The sequence below is a fragment of the Cygnus atratus genome, chromosome 3 (assembly GCF_013377495.2).
Source record: "Cygnus atratus isolate AKBS03 ecotype Queensland, Australia chromosome 3, CAtr_DNAZoo_HiC_assembly, whole genome shotgun sequence".
Taxonomy (NCBI): domain Eukaryota; kingdom Metazoa; phylum Chordata; class Aves; order Anseriformes; family Anatidae; genus Cygnus; species Cygnus atratus.
The window spans coordinates 76,554,114-76,573,465 of record NC_066364.1 but is presented as its reverse complement, the minus strand read 5'-3'; the positions used below and the strand labels follow the sequence as shown (position 1 = coordinate 76,573,465).

Here is a 19,352-nt window from a genome sequence, read left to right as displayed (position 1 = left end):
TATGGTGCTGCTAGTGCAGGTTGGAGCACACTCTGACTAGAGACAACAGGTGCATGGGTGTTAGTATTTAGGCTTTGTTAATTATTATTCATCATCGTATCATTATTATTATTATATGCCCAAAAGTAAACTAAGAGCTCTAACCACATGGTAGGAAAGGAGAGGAAGAAGGGAGACCACACCCATTGCCTATGGCAATCGCAACATTTGGAAAGCTTTTTTAACAGTAATATTAGGATTTGCAGGTAAAAGGCCATGAGAATAATTGTGTAGGAACAGCAAGGGAAAACTACTACTACAGGAGCTCTGAAAACCATTGCCATAGCAGCTTGGGTGAAAGGATGTGGAAAACCACTGCCATGGTAGTGATTTACAAGGTTACCCAAAAGCACTGTCATGGCAACTTGGATGAAAGGCAGGCTGCAGACCTGCAAGTGGAAAGCCCATTGCAATGCAAAATCTAGGGCCCTTTGCAACCGTAAGGATTGCAGTAAGGGTGTTGTTGTTTTTCACCTGTCCTCATCAATAGGAGGCATCGGTTTTGAATTGTGTGTTTTAATAAAATGTCTGATTTCTGTGTACTGTGGAAATAATTGCACCTCTTTTGAAGCAGCATTTCCTTTGCTAAGTCTAATAATTGATGAAGAAAATAAACAGATTATCACTGGATGTGGTGACGGACAGGTAAGAATTAGACATAAAAATTAATCTCTGTATGATAAAACTGTCATCTATTATTAATTATCTATCAAAAATCTTAACAATTTGCATACAAATGTTGAGTTGTTACAATAATTATTTTTGTAAGCATAATTCAGTGCTTTGAGCATGAACCATGCAAGGTATATAATACTTCTATTATAAAATACAAACTTCTTCCTGAAAACCGGGAAAGGTTTTAGAACTACAATCAGTAAGTACATAGCATGTGTACACTGAGAGTCTATAAGTACAGCCGTTTTAAGAGAAAAAAGGTGAAAAACAGGATTCTCCTTTTTTGGCCAACGGTTGAAACCCATGACAATAAATCAGAGAGGCCATGATTTCAGCACGGTGGAATTCTAAGCAAAATGTGATAATGTGAATATGCATTTCAGCTTTTCTTTAATTTAATGTTAAGAATATATTTACATGAGACTTTCCTATAGCATTTAAAGACTGTTTGTTGTTGTTGTTTAAACACTTAACTATAGTGGTGCCTAAAAAGAGAGAGGTAATAATGAAATTTATTTCCATGGCTCAGTGAGCAATTGTGTGCACAATACCTTGGATTGTTAATAGTAGGAAATAATCTGTGAGAAGTGTTTTTCAAAGACTTAAACATGGGAATTAGACACGCAGTTTAAATTGACAGTGGCTTCTTTTGCTGATACTGAAAATACCCATTGATGATCTTGGAATATAAATTCATATAATTTAATTTCGGTCCAAAGTTAGATTCCAGATATTAAAAAATCATTAGTTACATCATATATAATGTATAAAAATATATTAATTACATTTTAATGTTGGATCTGTACTTCTTATCCATGTAAGCTTTATGTTTAGTATCAAAAAGTTACTGCAATTGCTTTTTTTTTTTACTTGCAGCTCCGGATCTTCAGTTTAATCACTGATCATAATTACCGTTGTATGGCACGTATTGACTTAAAGAAAGAGCAGGAGAAATTCTGTAATAAAATCTGGAAATCTGGCAAAGAATCAGGTAGCATAGTGCTTCTAAAAAGCTGATATATGTCAGTTGCTGTTGGTAACTGGGTGTGTGCCTTTGATACCATGAGAATTTACTATAAGTGATAAAGTTAATGAATCTCGGTGGCATGGAATTCTTACTGAAGCTGAGATATAGCTGGGGATTGGAATACTTGGGAAGAATTATGCATGTGTGTCTGTAATAACATTTTGGCCTTAATGTTATAAAAATTATTGCATGATGTTAAATACTGAGCTTTTATTATTATTATTAAAGTCATTGCCCAAGGCTTCAGTTCAAACTGCATCAGTTCCTAAAAAATTCATCCATTGTCTAAGTGAAGTACCATTTCTGTTATCTTCGAAGATTCTAGGAGTTATTTTATTTATTTGCATCCACACCAGAGCCTCCATGATATATTTAATTGGTGGAGTTTTTTCTAGGGGTATAACACAGAGTATTTATAAGTCTTTTAATAATGTACCTCAGCAAAGATATTCTATATGCCTAAATGAGGCACTCAGACTACTTGCATACTAGCTAAAGTGAGTTGAAGTTCTCTTAAAGACAAACAAGAGGGAGCTTTCTTTGGGGAAGGGGAGATCTCATTTCCCTTGCTTGCTCTCTTTCTGGACCCATGACTGTTGTATTTTTAGCTGCCCACTGGCCCATCTGCAATAGCGCAGGCAGACATCTCAATCTAATGAGAAAGATCGGTAAATGTCTTGTTATTATGTAAAATACATGCCTGTTGCTTTCATCTTTGGATGTCTGAAACAGAGTGATGTTATGTCTGTGCTTAATTTTCAGTTCAGTGCTAGTAGTTCCTAGGTGTGAACTGGACAAGCATAATGGATTGGAGGCTCCTTTGGAAGATGAATTTTTCCATCATGTTTCTGGATTATGTTGTAGCTTTAGTGCCAAGGGAATTTGATTGGACCTCATGATCTTCAAGGTCTTTTCCAACCTAAATGATTTTATGATTCTATAACTTAGTGCAAAGGGAACCTGCAGGCTAAATGGAAAAGCACCCAGCATATTTAGGGGCTGTTGGTATATGGCTTTCAGAGTCACTTTTTGATATGAATGCACCTAACTTCTGCAAATCCTTTTCAGTCCCTAAGTAAGCTTTTCAGAACTTATTACTAAGTATTTGAAAGAAAATAGCACTAAAAATAACACAGTATTGAGGAGAGCTATTTCAAGAAGGCTGGCTCTTAGGATATCTCCATCTTTTGAAATGGAAATTGACTGTGGTCTTATTTCATGCTATTTTACTATGTTACTTTTAATTCTATGTTAAATGCCATCCGTTTCCCTCATTTCATTGTTTTGTTGATAGCTGGTATTGTTGATTGGCTATCTTTAGGTGAAAGACAAAATAATTCCAAGCTTTGCAAAACAAACAGCGTGAGACCAGAAGGGCCAGTGGAAACATCATTGTCTATCCTCCTAATTGAACACTGTGATTATTCAGAATGTTTCTGTAACGAAGAAAACATGTAAGTCCCTTAAAATATCACCAAGTATACAGCTGGAATCTATTCCTAGGAGTTCCTATTGGTTCTCAGAATATTTTCACTGCAGTTTACTATTTCTTTTTTAATGCAACAGGTAAAACAGAGAATATATTCAGTGATCTGCAAGTTTTGGTGACCTATTCTTAGAGAGATAGTATACAGAAAGTGATACAAAGTTAAAACAGGTTTCTAGCCTGAAAAATAATTTTATGAAAATGGCATTGGGAATATCCACTTTGGTATCTCTTGATACCAGCTGATCAGAAATAACTAGTTAAAAATATTTAATTAGAATTAATAAGCCAAATTTATTTTTAGCTTGCTTTCCTAAGGAAATAAGTCTCATGCAGTCACTTCACTGCGTGCCTGTGTCAGTTTGCCTTCCAAATGTAAATAAGTTTAAATTTCATAACCTGTTCTAGCCAAGCATTTGTCGGAGAGACAGACATTTCAAAACATGATGGTTTTACTCCTTCCTATGGAATTGGTTGGCCAGGTGAAGGATATATATCTAAATTAATCCTTATATTGCAGCTCTTTCCTGAAGAGAAGTTTAACCAAATTAACAGATATCCAGGAGTCTATTCAGGATACAGCCACAATAAATGTTTCATAGAACAATTTGTTTTTGTTATTTATACCTGGCACTTGGAGAAATTTCTCAGCCAAGTTGTGTTTTAGAAAATGTTTATTCCAGTCTGTGCTCTCAGGTGGGTTGTACAGGTATAGCTGATTAATCCTCTGGTTAGGTTTATAAACATTTTTTTGATAAAGAGAGAAGAAGAATATCCATCAGTCCTGGATCATTTTGTTTGACTTTATGTCAAATTGAAGTAATTATTTACAAACAGTTATTTCCATGATGCCCACATTTTCTACCTTGGAGAGGAAGGAAATGGTGAGTTTTAAGACATACATCTCAGACTTACTTTAATGGGATATCAGACCTCTAAGACCAAGAGAGGAATTATTACAGTCAATTTGTTTTAATGCTTGTATAATACCACTCTCAAATCTCGACAGCTTTGCCTTCATGAAAACTATAGATTTGATCTGACATCTTTAAACAAGGCTAGTTTTCTAGCAATGAAGAATTTGCTATGTCCCTACGTAGCTTGTCCCAGTAACTGACTCATTCCATTTTACTCCTCATCTGAATTACTTGTGATGTACAGTTATTGGCTCTTTGTATGTTTTTTATTCTGGTAACCCAGAGCCAGCTATTATCAAATTCCCTCTTTGCATAGCTACTTACAGCTGACTAACAAGTTATCTCTACACTTAATCCTGGATAAAATAGTTTGAGCCTTGTATAAGGCATATTTTCTGTACCTCATACCAATTTTTAACATTTTCTTTTGAACTTTTTCTGAAACTCAGTCTCACTTCTTCTTCAATGTCTTTTTTGGACATGGTTGCCTGAAATAAATTCACAGCAGTGGCTTAAGTAAAATAAGCCGCTGAATAGAGATACCCCCATTAGCTCTCAATAGAGATAGCATCACTTTCCTCCACCTACCTGGTACTGCCTGATATTGTACACCTGGCATTGTAAAGACTACTTAGCCTTTTAGCTATGGCATCAAGAACATTTTGTTCTGCTTCTAAACCACCATGATTTTTAAATTCTTACTATTAAAAGTTTCACAATGTTTTGTTTTAAAAAATTGTGGTTAGAAGTAGTTTTCTGTTTGATTTTTAAATTATCGTGTGTTGGTTTTAGTAGAGGTTCAGATTTGTCTGAACAGTTGACCAGTCCTGGATTTTACCACTTTTCCTGCCTGCAAAGAAATGCAAAAATGAAACGCTTCTGCAATACTGGTGTACAAAAATTTTATGAGTTTCATATTTCCCTAAGCTTTTTGAACTTGAATAATTTCATTGCAACAAATGGCATTTTATTACTGTAAAGTCAGTGTGAGATCAACTTCCTGTGTATATAACTTGATATCATTTTTCCTAATAACTTGATAATACCACTTCTCACTGTATAAACATTTCAAAGAATTCACAAATTAAATCAGTCTGTATTTGCAGTGTATGAAAGCAGTGCAAACCACAAATAAAACTATACAGAGCACAAAAGTATTAAACCACTGTGGTGACTCTTTTCATGCCAAGCATCAAGTTTGTGTTTTTCTATATCCTCATTTCAACTTTTGTGGTCTGACTTTGCAAATCAAATAGATAAGTGTACTCACTTCTATTTGCAAAAAATATTTAAATATTTATGACAGTTCTTATTTACTGTGGCATCAAAACATTTTTAGTTTTTGAGAATGGCAACGTTTATTTGTTATAATCGTGTTATGCTTGATAACGTTTTACTTCCGTGAGGGTGTTGACTGAAACTGTAGCCAGTTGGTCTGCTCTGTGGTGTTGGCAAGCACTGTATTTCATTACATAACTGCAATATTATGGCCACTAAGCATAGGCTGATGCAGACAGTTGAAGCTTGCCTTTTTTTTCCCCTAATTTTTGCTAGTTCTTCTCTTGTGCTGTTGTAGTCTACCAAAATACCTGAAGTTTCACTGTTTTTTTTTCTGTGTTCAGATAGTAAAAGTAAAGATGTATGTAGATTTACCTCTTCATTTGAATTTACTCTGTGTGCATACAGTGCTTTTACAGCATCTCCCAGCTCTTACAAACCACAGTAATTTTTGAAGTATATCCTATGCTGTTTTAGATTTGCCATGAGCAATTACATGACATCAAGAATTGTGTTCTCTTCCTAGTTTTCAAAACTTCACAAAGTTTGATTGAAGATTTTTACTTTATCCTACAGATTAAAAAAAAATACTGTAGACTTAAAATCTTTATTGGGGTGATTTATTATTGTTGTCATACTGGAATTGGTAATGAGTATTACTATATCTTGTAATAAGAACAGCTTCTTCATCACACTCACTTTTTTTTTTTTTTTAATAGAACTTACACCCTGAATACTAGCTATTTTTGGATAGGAACCTCTACTGGATTGTTAATTATTAATTTGACAACCTTTGAATTGGAAGCTTTTTTATGTTACAAAGGTATGACCATAAAGTATCTGACTACAACATAATGGGATTGCTTTTCTTTGTCACCTGATATAAAAGTATAACAATTATTTCTACTATATTCTGCTATTTGGTAAACCAAAGTGTTTTTTAATATTTTATTTTAATATTTTATTTTTATATGTTTTTCTGTCATTGCTGACTTGTCTCAAAACGCGTCAGTGCTAGATTTCTGTAGTGGCTAGCGATGATTTTTTATCAAATTTTACAACCTAACTACAAGACATTATTCTACTACTCTTTACAATGTGAAGCTTCTTCAATAAGCTAGAATGATATACAGTGAAAAGAGTGGGTTATGATGGTGTCAAGTTAGTGTAATTTTTTTTCTGTTTTAATGATTTTTTTTTCCATTTTCAATGTAAATACAATTCTATAGCACTATGTTCTTTTTGGTAAAGATTACAGTGGCCTAAGCATTCAGTTTGCTGCATCGTGTGCATTAACTAAGAAGACAGTTAATGGAAAGGTAAGTATTCAACATTGTAAAAAGTAAGTATTCAACATTGATTTAATGAATGTTTACATTTCCATTTTTTAATAAGCATTAATTCTGCATTTCATTTACAGATTAATGTACACCTTTGAGGTTTTTTTTGGTGTGAATTACACAGTAGTTTCTGTGGAGGTGGTTGATTCTTTATGGAGCTTAGTACTTTTAATAGCTGGGTAGTTTTAAAGCTCTCACAATTTGGATACTATCTGAAGTGATTAATAAGAAAAAAGTGAATTGTTTTTTATAGTAGTTGGTGTGTACCTTGGATGCTGAGAATGACCACTGTGGGAGTAGAGGCACTTTTGTAGGGGAAAAAAGGGTATGCATGTTGTTACACCTTTTTCTCAAGCAAATACTGGGATGAACTACTTCTAAAGCCTTCCAAGAAATCTGCTAAAGCTATCTGAGTTGTGAGAAAAATTCTGTGGAAGATCACCAAAAGAGCTTTTAAGGAAACTGAAGGTGATGTTTCTATGCTCCATTTTTGATATTAGTTTTCCTATAGAAGTGAGCTGAGTCTAGGCCTTGCTTCATATTTGACGTAGCAGTATTTTCTTTTAAAGAAGGCTCTCTCACTTAAGTAATTCACTTGTGTTAATCAGTTCTCAGTGTGCTCTCACTGTGACTCTGAAACCAGTCTTTCCTCCACGTGTGACTCTTTTCTCATGACTCTTAATGCAGAAATATCTGTATTGTAGAAGGTGTTGTAATTTCTGTGAGTGTTAGGTATGAAAGTCTGTTAGGGCACATATTTAAGCAGCATAAGCATATTTTTGAAGGAAAGCATTAAGCACTTTTTACTGCTTAATACTCTGTGAGATGAAATTGATGGATATTTTTGAGTAATTTCATAAATGACACAAAATAATTCTCCACTGTAAATGACTTAGTGATAGAGCTTAAATTACAAAGTACATGGAGTGTTAGTTTGCGGTATAATTGCTGCAGGTTTTATGCTTGATCACCTCGATGTTTGAAGATGTGATTGCTGTGTTGGAGGTTAACCTTCCTGCATTGCTGAGATCTCAGCAGAGTGGTATTTTCATAAGATCAAGTGAGAAGAGTCTATCAGTCATTGCCCGGTACAGTATAACTTGAAGTGGTTTGTTTGTTTCTTTTTTTGTTTGTTTGCTTGCTGAGGGTGCACCCTGCTCCATCATCCAGACTATTAGAATAGACGTTGCATAGGATGGGACCCAGTACTGCCCCCTGGAGTACTCCACTGGTTACTGGCCTCCAACTAGGCCTTGGGCCACTGATCACTGCCTGGCTGTTCAGCCAATTTTCAACCCCCTCACTGTGTGCTCATCCATCCCATACCTCATCAGCTTCTCTGTGAGAATCTTATGGGAGACAGCGTCAAAAGCCTTCTGAAGTCCACGTAGACTATATCCATTGCTTTCCCCTTGTCTACCAGGCCAGACATTTCATCCCAGGATTTTATTAAATTGGTCAAGCATCACTTCCTCTGGTGAATCCATGGTGACTACTCCTGATGACTATTGTCCTTCATGATCCTGGAAATGGTTTCCAGGAAAACACTGAAATCTTGAAGTCACTGAAAAATGTACAGTTTACAGCGAAGAGAAGTGAAGATTTCAGTGCTTATAATAACATCACCACTTAGAATTCAAAGAAATGAGATTTTAACCTGTAAATGCACTGACCTGTGAATATAGTCTGGGCTGAGCCTTGCCTATGCTGCTGGGTATCTGAAATGATAAGTGATCTACTCCGTATGATTGGTAATTATGAAAAGCGAACTGGTATCACACACATACACACAAATAACTAAAAAGTTTTGACACCTTTTCCTAATCCAATGCTTTTGTCCATTGCATTGATTGATTTGTGGTTTTGGCTTTATAACTTAGGTGTTCTTTGTTGCCAGAATCTCCATTGTTTAAAGCTTTAAATAAAAACAAAAAGGAACCTTCTAGGAAAACACTTGGTAAGTGTAAAAAAAATTTGATATTAATTAATAAAGTTATATCTTTAAAAACAATAACTGACTCCACTATCTGGTGCCTATTATAATGAATATATTGATTTCTCTTATACTTGGCATTTTATTTTTATTTCATTAGAAAGAATTTTATTCTTCTGCTGATATTTCATATCCCACATATGTATTTGTAATGAATGGTAATATATCATTTTTCTTCTTTTAAATATAATCCTCTGAGAACTTTGGGTTTTGAAATAGTTAAAATGTGTAGAATGTTTACATTTTCCGCAAGTCTTTTCACAGTATGTAATATATTTTTATGTATAATTTTTATTTTCTTTCTTATTTTTACTGACATGTTTTGATTAATTTTATTATCCTGGAGAGTCTTCTGTTAATACCTGTAAGTTTAGAAAGTTTTGCCTCAGGTTCCTGATATTTGACTAAAAACCAAACATCTGACTTCCAGTTGCTGTGGGAGTACATGTAGCTTCTTTGCTTAACAATAGTAAAACTAAGTCCAGAAAATACGTAGAAAATATATCTTTTTCATTGTGGTTTAGCCCGGCTGGCAGCTAAACACCACACAGCCATTCGCTCACCCTCCCCCCTCCCTCTCCGGGATGGGGGAGAGAAACGGGAAAGTGAAGTCTGTGAGTTGAGATAAAGACAGTTTATTAAGACAGGGAAAAGAATAACAATAATAATAATAATAATAATAATAATAATAATAATAATAGTAATAATGTGTACGAAATAAGTGATGCACAATGCAATTGCTCACCACCCGTTGACCGATGCCCAGCCTATCCCCGAGCAGCCGGCCCCCCCCTCCACCCCGGCTAGCCACCCCTATATATTGTTCAGCATGATGTCAGATGGTATGGAATACCCCTTTGGCCAGTTTGGGTCAGCTGTCCTGGGTCTGTCCCCTCCCAGCTCCTGCTGCACCCCCAGCCTGCTCGCTAGCAGGACAGAGCGAGAAGCTGAAAAGTCCTTGGCTTGGTGTAAGCACTGCTCTACAATAATTAAAACATCAGCATGTTATCAGCGCTCCTCTCATCCTAATCCAAAACATAGCACCCTACCAGCTACTAGGAGGAAAATTAACTCTGTCCTACCTGAAACCAGGACATTCATCATCAACTTTTCTTTAGAAAAGATAGAAAATTACCGGTAGCTGTAGATGTGTACAATAATCTATTTTGATTATATTGATTGTACTTCATGGACGTGCTAGAATGTCAAAGGTTATATTTTTAGTTTTGTTTGATATTCTGAGAATGCATCTACAGTGTTTTAACTAGAATTCCAGCCTGCTTCTGAAACCCAGCACTGATGCCAGTTTTACTCTTGTTGACATGTCTCATTCAGATAGCTTAGGTGCTGTAAAGAAATAAATCTCTTTGGGAGTTCCTCAGGAAGGACCCTTTTTTGCCTCTTCACTACTTAAAGAGAGAGGTTAGCTGGTGGGAGTTGAAGGTGCATCTATCCTCAACATAGGTAAATGTGCCCACAAGATCACTGCCAATGCACCTGAAGTTTTCCCCTGGGAATATGAACAAGTTTTCCCCTTTTACACCATTTATTTAATTAGTTTGTTTCTGCTGATAGGAAATGCTAATAAGTTAGTTTTGGTTGGAGGCTGAGGCTTCTCAGGACAGCAGCATAAATGCAGCCTTTATTAATGTTGTGGTTTAGCCCGGCTGGCAGCCAAACACCACACAGCCGTTCGCTCACCCTCCCCCCTCCCTCTCCGGGATGGGGGAGAGAAACGGGAAAGTGAAGTCTGTGAGTTGAGATAAAGACAGTTTATTAAGACAGGGAAAAGAATAACAATAATAATAATAATAATAATAATAATAATAATAATAATAATAATAGTATTAATAGTAATAATGTGTACGAAATAAGTGATGCACAATGCAATTGCTCACCACCCGTTGACCGATGCCCAGCCTATCCCCGAGCAGCCGGCCCCCTCCTCCACCCCGGCTAGCCACCCCTATATATTGTTCAGCATGACGTCAGATGGTATGGAATACCCCTTTGGCCAGTTTGGGTCAGCTGTCCTGGGTCTGTCCCCTCCCAGCTCCTGCTGCACCCCCAGCCTGCTCGCTAGCAGGACAGAGCGAGAAGCTGAAAAGTCCTTGGCTTGGTGTAAGCACTGCTCTACAACAATTAAAACATCAGCATGTTATCAGCGCTCCTCTCATCCTAATCCAAAACATAGCACCCTACCAGCTACTAGGAGGAAAATTAACTCTGTCCTACCTGAAACCAGGACAATTAATGACTTCTCAAGCCACATAAAAGAACAAACATTTATGTGTACCTGCCAGTCAGTTTATTAAAAATCTTTGGATTTGTTCCATATTACAAATATAGGTTGTGAATAGATTATAACTAGTGCTTATAAAATCTAAGCATAAAATAGGCAATTACAAAACAAATTTGTGAGTGAATTATGAAAAAATTTCCTCAGAACAGTATTTTTGTTAGTTCAAAGTTTAGAAAAGTTCCTACTTGATACTATTGGAGGAGGGATATTATGCAAAGGAGCAGTTTATATTTCTTTCCTTTTCTCAATATTCATTATTTTAGAGTAATTGGTCATAAATGTGCTTTGTAACATAAAGAGACATTAAAAATTGCCAGAGCAGTAGTTTAACTATGCATCTAAAAACTTGTAAAAATATAATGTTAAGAAACACTTTAATGAATATTAAATTATTTTACTATAGGAGTGAAAAGCACTGTGAAAGATCAGCCATTGGTTTTCCATTATAAAATTAAGTCATCAGGTTATACAGCAGCACCACGGTGAGTAGATATGTTAGTATTTTAGCTGTTTTACTGGTTTGTGATATTTTATCACATAATAGGTATGTGTAGTCTCACCACTGTGAAATTAATGACCCATAAAAGGTAGATATTATGTTAACAAACAAAATATTTTAAAAATGTGTTGTAAAACAAAAAAATTACAGCTTCTGTTCGGTGTCTTAGAATGAAAATTTCTGTGTACATTTGCACAATGCCTGTTTCCAAGTACTATGTCACTTAAACCCATTTAGCTCTTTTCCTTGTTCTACACATACAGAGTATTCTGAGGTCAACATACAGAGAAGTACATCTTTCGTTTCATCTCAGACATCTGTTGAGATGGGCTATGTTACAATTTTTTGAGTTGTATAACCTCTCCTTGCTGGTGTGTATTGTCTTTGAAGAACCTTTTGATGGTAGTTGTTTTTTAGGAGCCTTTAAAATCTCTTGTGAAACAGTTCTCTGAAAGTTGCTGTAACTTTGCCTATGTCCCTTGGATGCTTGCAAAGGTTTCTCTTGGGATGAACAGTTCACTCAGATGGAATGAGAAGTGTTGTTGTAGAGGTCCCCAGAGAAATGGAGATTTTATGTCAGTATCTCAAAGCTCAAGGGGATCCTAGACAAGGCACTTCATTTTTGGCATGGATTATGCTGGACAGTACCATCCTTGTGTATTATAACTGTTATAGCATAAATATAATGGTGCAAGGTATTATATGAGAAATTATCCTTATTTTGGATGCAAGTGGGTGTTGGAACTGAGGCATCAAGAACAGCTTTTGCCTGTCAGCAATAGATTTCTTCTGTACATTTTAAGTGGTCTGGGGAAAGAACCACTTAGGTTTACAGTTTTAGACTGCTACTGGGAGCTGTGGTTTTATATTCTGAGAACAACCAGAAGAGGCTGGGACCTCAAAATAAATTTAGTCACTGTGAAATAATGGACCTGTTTTTGCGGAGGTACATGATTCCTGGATGTGTTCTGTGTGTTCCTGGTTCAGTGAATATACAGACTGTGTTGTCTTTTCTCTTCAGTTTCTCTAAACCTGAAAGCTTTAGGTAAGGTAGGATGAACAGGAGCACTGGACTCTGTTAGTTCAGGAAAGACCTATTCACCTCATCCCTAATTTTGTGGCATAGAATTTCCTTGTTTTATCAAACTCACCATTTAAGTGTTCATTGAGAACATGACTTGAAATGTTCCCTCATCAAAAAATTAGTGTCAGAGGAAACTAAATCTGGCTTAAGGGCTTCTATAAAATTGCACCCTCATCTCTTGTGTCTTGTTTGTTTACCTGTCAGTTGAAAGAGCTTTTGGTTGTGTGCCATCATCATGATGATGTGTGGGATAGTTATTTCATAACTTCATATCTTTCATTCATCCCACCCACCACAGAGCAGTCCCTGGGAAACATTCTGAGTTGCTTTCTAACAGGGTGTCAGACTTCCACCTTATCCAAAAAAATCACCTTTGTTTTTTCCCCAGTCTTCAGACCTATGAAATAGAAAGTAAGAAGTGTTAAAATGTAGTGCAAGAGGTTCAGGATGGAGTGTCTTTCACTCTTCAGTGATCTGCACACAGCGCCATCTCTTGCAAAGAGCATGCTAAGAAATGTCTCCATTTTTGCTAAGTGTTGTGCTGCCACTACTGAGAGAGATTTAGAGTGTCTGCCAAGTGCAGTTTCCAGAGGGTCTGGACTCCATTTCTCAGGGAATGTAGCTGAGAAGTCTATGATAATTCTGCTGAAGTATAGGGAAAAACTGGCTAGGGAAAAGACTTTTGACACCTATTCATTTATCCATTTACTTTTTTTTTTTGATGATGATGATTATTATTATTATTATTTGCTGAAATTAGTTTTGCTATATGAAGGAGTTGTGCTGCACTTGCTGGCTTTGTGTTTTGTCAACTCAAAACCTACCTTCCCCTTTCAGTTGTTCCAGTTTTCTTTCAAAATCTGTACTAGGTATTCTCTCTCTTTCTTGAAACTCTTCTCGTTTCTTCAGTCTGCAGAAAGAAATATCTGAGGACTTTATGAGAATGGATTTTGGCTTTCAGAATGCTTTATCCAACAAATAACTCACAGAAAGCAGAACTTAGCTGCAAATTTGAGCATTAGATCATTAAAGATACCTTTTTCATTCATTGTGTACATTATCTTACCTTCTGATGTTAGTAGCACGCATAAATAGTAAGAAGGAACTAGGGTTATATTTTGTTTGAAACAAACTGCTTCTCTTTGATGAAATGTTTAATGTTTCGTATAGGAGAGTCTGTGTTCTTTCTTGTAGAATGACCAAGTTTTCTCCAAATAATAACCTGAAGAAAAATTATATATCAAAGCGGAAGACCAGTGTTGAACGGTAGGTAACCTAGCAACTGCATTAGAAGAAGAACAAATTAAAATGAGTTCTATCATAAATATTATTTGTAACTGCTTCTCTCATTGGAATGCTTTAGTTAGGAGTATCAATGGAACTAAAATACTTTGTAAATTTGCTACAAAAAAAAGTAACAAGTGATTCACATGATCAGATTGACAATTAAAACTGATTAAGTCTTACGCAGAAAATCTACACATTTATTTTACTTGGATTTTTTTTGCTAGAATGTAAAATAGGTGTTAGTTATGGTTGGAGGCAAGGTCCCAACAAGTTCTTAACCTGCAATTCTAGTCAGAAAAGCAATGGAATGTGGCAAGGTGAGATTAAATGATTTCCTATCATGTGCCTCATTCACTCCTAAAATCATGTTATCTTAAGTCAAATCAAGCTTAATGTAGTGTATTTAAACAGAGATTGCATAACGATAGTTTGGCCAGTGGATTCATCATCACTGTGGATACAAAGAGCTAATGTTTTTTTAGAGCTGGCACTTTTATGTTAATTTGTGTGGTACATTAAATGGGGATATTACACACATTTTTTTCTCTTTCTACCAAATAGTCATTTTTCTTTGTAGTACAAACATAAAAATAAAGATTGATGAATGCTATTTTGATTTTTCTTCTTAAACTCTTAAACATTTAGTAGATGGTGGCTGAGTTTTTATATTCCTTGCACACACATGCAAGCCTTTAGATGAGCACTTCAGATGATTTCAATATTGGTTTGCATTATTTTGTGATGGATTAAGCTACTTAGCACTTACTGTTTTGTTTAGTATGTTGTTAAATAGATAAGTGTCACTCTTGCTTTTATATATGGACATATTTTTTCATATTTCTTACTGTCACAACAAGGTAGTTTGTGTTCTTTAAATAATTTCACTAGATAATTATAAAACTTAAAAACTTTGATTTTCTGCAAAATTCCATGTTAATTCTTGATTTCATGAATTTATAACAGTTATAGGAGTTAAATATGACAATTTTTAATTTGTTCTGCCCCTTGTCCTGGATTTAACATAAGTTCTCCAGGGAATATTTACATAAAGATACTTACAATAACACCCCAAACAACATTTATTTCATAATTGAAATGACAGCCTACTGGTTTTAGATATCTCAATAGTTTTCCTCTCTTTCTTTCTTTCCCTTTTTTGAAGTACACGTAAAGAATATCCATTGGAAAGTTCTCCTCCAATCAACTGTGAGAGAGAGATATCTGTTACTTGTAAACCAACCCCAATTTCTTGCATTCAGTATTCCGGTATGTATAGGTGTTATAAAAGGTACTGTTGGTCCCTTGTGCAGACAGAAAAACAAAATTTGTGTGATGTGGTTTATTAAGACCATGGATTTGCTAGGCAAATTCCCAGAAAACTCTGGCATCTACTGTCTGGTCATAATTTTTTAACTTCCAAATGCATGTAAGCTGCTTACATGTATGCAAAAGGATTGTAATTCCTCTCTGATCTTACATCTTGTTTGCCTTTGGACTCATTCTATCACTTTTCCATTACAACTTGAAAATTAGTAGTCTAACACATTCTTTCATTAAGGAAGTTTATCTTCTGAGACATTTACTTAGTGTTGTTAGGGTGTATTAGAGGCTGAAGTTCTTTTTAAAAATAATCAGAATACTTCTATTTTTTATGTAAAAATTATTCAGTTTTTATATATAAACACTCTAAAAAAGAATTGTTGAATATAATCCAAAGAAGAGTATTTTTCTTAACTGCTTTTGAGAAGCGAGTCTTGTCATAGGTTTAGTCATTTCCAATCCATATAAATAATACTATACAAAAATAACTTCCTAGTTCAGTGATCAAATGTATCTCCAAGTATATAAATACATCAATCTACACTCTGCAAACCACAATACATACAAAGTATTTAAAAATGTATATCTTTATAAGTATTTTGGGGACAAGAACAATTTTCATCTTCAAGAAATAAAAGCAAACTAGATGCAGTCAGTAACTTCTAAAACATACTTCAGCCCTAAGTGTTCCCTAAAGACCTGGAAGAAATTATTTTTATGGCTCATGAAGGAAATCAGTTGCAGAGAGATCTTTTGTAGGAATGCTCCATGATCTTAGAATTAAAGGCTCCTTTTTAGAAAAAAAAAATATGTATATATATATATAAATAAATAAATCAACCAACCAACCAACCAACCAAACGAAAACAACAATCAAAAAACCAACACTATGGTTTTGGTAATACATTTTAAGGAAATACGCTTTTACTTAATCCAAGTAAGGAACACATTTCTTTCTTTCTTTCTTTCTCTTTTTATCTATCTGTCTGTATCTCACACACGCATGCACACAAACACAGACTTAAACAGGAACATTTTCGCATAACAGGGTTTAACAAAATCTTTTCTATATTTTTTTTGAGTAAAAAAGAAACATAGGATTGTAAGCCTGCAAAGATGTGTTCTGTTATTGTTATAGGTTGTGTTAACCACATGGTTCCGACCTTTACAATACATTTGCTGTTGCAAATTTACAAACTGGAATTGCAGCTTGCAGCACTCCTTCAAGTGGTCATTGTAAACTATGAATCACAATCATTAATACTTATGTGCATCTTTAAACATATGAGATAGAAAATTGAATAGAAAGCAAGTAAATTGAGGTTGTAAACTTGCATTAATGATTTAATACAAATCCTCTTGAACTTAATAAACATACTCTTGTGGCATTGGAGGTGTTACAAGTTGTGACTATTAAAAGACAGTTTTCCATAGGATTTGAGATGATGTTCCATTAAACAAGCTTCCACATTTATAAGAAAAAAGATTTTCTTTCATTCTGTATGCACAAAAAGGTGTATGTTTTGTTAGTTATGTGTGTGTGACTTATGTTATATCGCTTACATGGTACATTTACCAATCAGCTCTCATGCTGAATATACATACTGTCAAAATTAAGGAAAAGCAGGGGGGCATGTGGAAATCTGGAGAAGAGCACCACACTCTAGCTTAAAGACTATGGGGTTTGTGGGGCATGCATTTATTTGGGTATTTTATCCAGAACTACTTATTTTTTTTTAGGAAAATATTGAACAACATTATTTAATATGCATAGTTACTAGCATTTGGAGAAAAAAAAACACAGATGAAATATTGCTGGTGAGATATAATAAAAAATTTTATAAGGTAGCTCTGCTAGTTTAGTATACTGGTGTATTTAATAATTGATAACAAAAATGGATTCTGGAATGCCTCTTTAGCATATACATCTACTCCATTTTGCATCTGTTTTTTAAAAAAAATTCACTTTTAGTAGTTGGTTCTCAGAGATTAGAGATATGGGACTCTTATCTGGTCATATTCTCATGATTCATTTGGATAAAAAGATCTATTGTGGGATTCTGGAACAGCAAGGTAGATAGTACTTGGATAACATTGCTGTATCGACAGTTGACCATGACTTACTCCCTTTCCCTTGTCACAGATGCTCTTCATAGTGAACCTGGTAGCATTGATTTGAATTGTGCTATTCGTTTTTTTTGTTTCTGTGCTGTCTTCTCTGGCTCTTCTCCCCTCCCATTGGTTCATTTATCTGCTCTTTCTTCATTATTCAAATGTAAACATTAAAAGTGACTATCCTGTCAGTGTGTGCTCCTGTTAATGAATAATACCAATAGACAATCCAACTGCACTTGAATAGATTTTGGGGTGAAGCTGGCAGGAAAAATATTGTCTTTAAAAAGTTATCCAGAATGACTAATATGTGCTTTTTTAATATATATGAAAAGGCAATATAACTTCTAATATGAAGATATAGAAAAATGAGTTAAGTCAGGAAATAGATTTATATGACTGCTAAAAATTTACGCACTTAAAATTTTTAGTACTTTTTTTTTGGTAAAAAGTGAATTTCTGCCATGTGGTGAATAACTATTGTGAGAATGTCAGGAACAAAAGAAATGAATTTGTGTACAAATTCCTACCAAATTCTGCAGTGTGAGTTTATGACATTCATACACAAAATTTTTTAAATGTGAAATGAATACCTAGTGTGTGTTCTGTTGTAGCGGCATGTGATTTTTATGAATAAAAGAACAGCACATTATATCCTTGTTGCTTTCAAATTTAAATCATCAGAATCTCTTTGTAGGGGATGGAGAGCAGCTGGCTTGCGGGCTGGTTGACAAGACTATACTGATATTCAATGCCAATCTCACCGATACGTGTAATGTTTTTTCAGGTAAGCTTATGAATTACATAATTAAAAGGATAGTATATAATTGCGTTTAACCTAAAGTGGTGTATTAATTAAAAATTCCACTTACATCACCCTGAAAAGAATGGGGGCGGGAGATGCTTCTGATTCAGGAAGTATAAATTATTTCTCTGACTGGTTAATTTTGCTCTAGAATTAAACTGCCCACCAGTTTTTCAAATTTCTCAGTTTTCTGGGAGGTAAACAGTAGCAATGTATCACAGTATATATTGCAATCTGCATTGTGTGGGTATTGTGTGGGTGTGTATTACAATAATTAAGTAGAAATAGTAAAAGCAATATATTGCAATAATAAAAATATTGTGTATATTGCAGTAATATATTCTAATAGATTATTAGCCAAAAAATGACTGATGACTTGGCAAATTATGTGATTGGTGTGCAACTACATACTTCTAAAGAATAACTATTTGAAATAGGAGGAACTATGGAGAAACCCATGCTGTAAAAGTGTGTGTGCACGTACATTTGTGCATTACTTAACATTGTAAAATTAGCCTTTAAGAGTTCTAAATTTCTATAGGCAATTTTTTATAGTAGTAAATGTTATGACTAAAATTCATAGAGCAGGACTGACTTTGTGGAACGTCATAATGGAAAATGACTGCCATTTACTAGTAGGCCTTATCTAGAATAAAAGCAGACTATTTTCAGTATTTTTAGCAATTTTTGAAAATTATTTCTAAGTAAACCCCCCCTTTTTTTTTTTTTTTCTGAGTACCTTTTTTTTCCGAGTATACTTTTAATTGTATTTTGTGGAAGACTGTGGAAAAAAAAAAACCACTATCCATGGAAAAATTATAAAATATGAATATTGATGCTCAGTCATAGTATGAAGTGTACTTAAAAATAGGAACTATTAAGAAGATTGTCATTTTGTTTTTTACAAACTAAAATACCAGATTATTCTTTAATTATTGATATCCTCGAAACAAATGGATAATACCATTTTTTAAACTGACATCTGCCATATTGTAGGACTCTTCTGTATGAAATAGTAATATTTCATAGGCTGTGGTGTTAATGGACTTCTCAAGTCTACAACAGCCAGGCTTGGAAAGCTATTTTTGGTTTCCTATTAAATACATCTATGAATTCATCACATAAGAAATTGATGAAACCACACAATTTGGCTTTTCCCAGATTATGGTTTTCAAACACAAGGAATGA

General features: G+C 34.7%; 1 protein-coding gene across 1 annotated transcript in view; it reads left to right on the top strand.

Moving 5' to 3' along the window:
* WDR27 (WD repeat domain 27) overlaps positions 1 to 19,352 on the top strand; it is an 83,973-nt gene that overhangs the window by 6,550 nt on the left and 58,071 nt on the right. Inside the window, 11 exon segments of the mRNA XM_050709824.1 lie at positions 614 to 684; positions 1,591 to 1,705; positions 3,063 to 3,195; positions 6,142 to 6,245; positions 6,674 to 6,741; positions 7,717 to 7,850; positions 8,643 to 8,719; positions 11,461 to 11,539; positions 13,835 to 13,906; positions 15,090 to 15,193; positions 18,057 to 18,146. Of these exon segments, the coding sequence (XP_050565781.1) occupies positions 614 to 684; positions 1,591 to 1,705; positions 3,063 to 3,195; positions 6,142 to 6,245; positions 6,674 to 6,741; positions 7,717 to 7,850; positions 8,643 to 8,719; positions 11,461 to 11,539; positions 13,835 to 13,906; positions 15,090 to 15,193; positions 18,057 to 18,146 (1,047 nt within the window).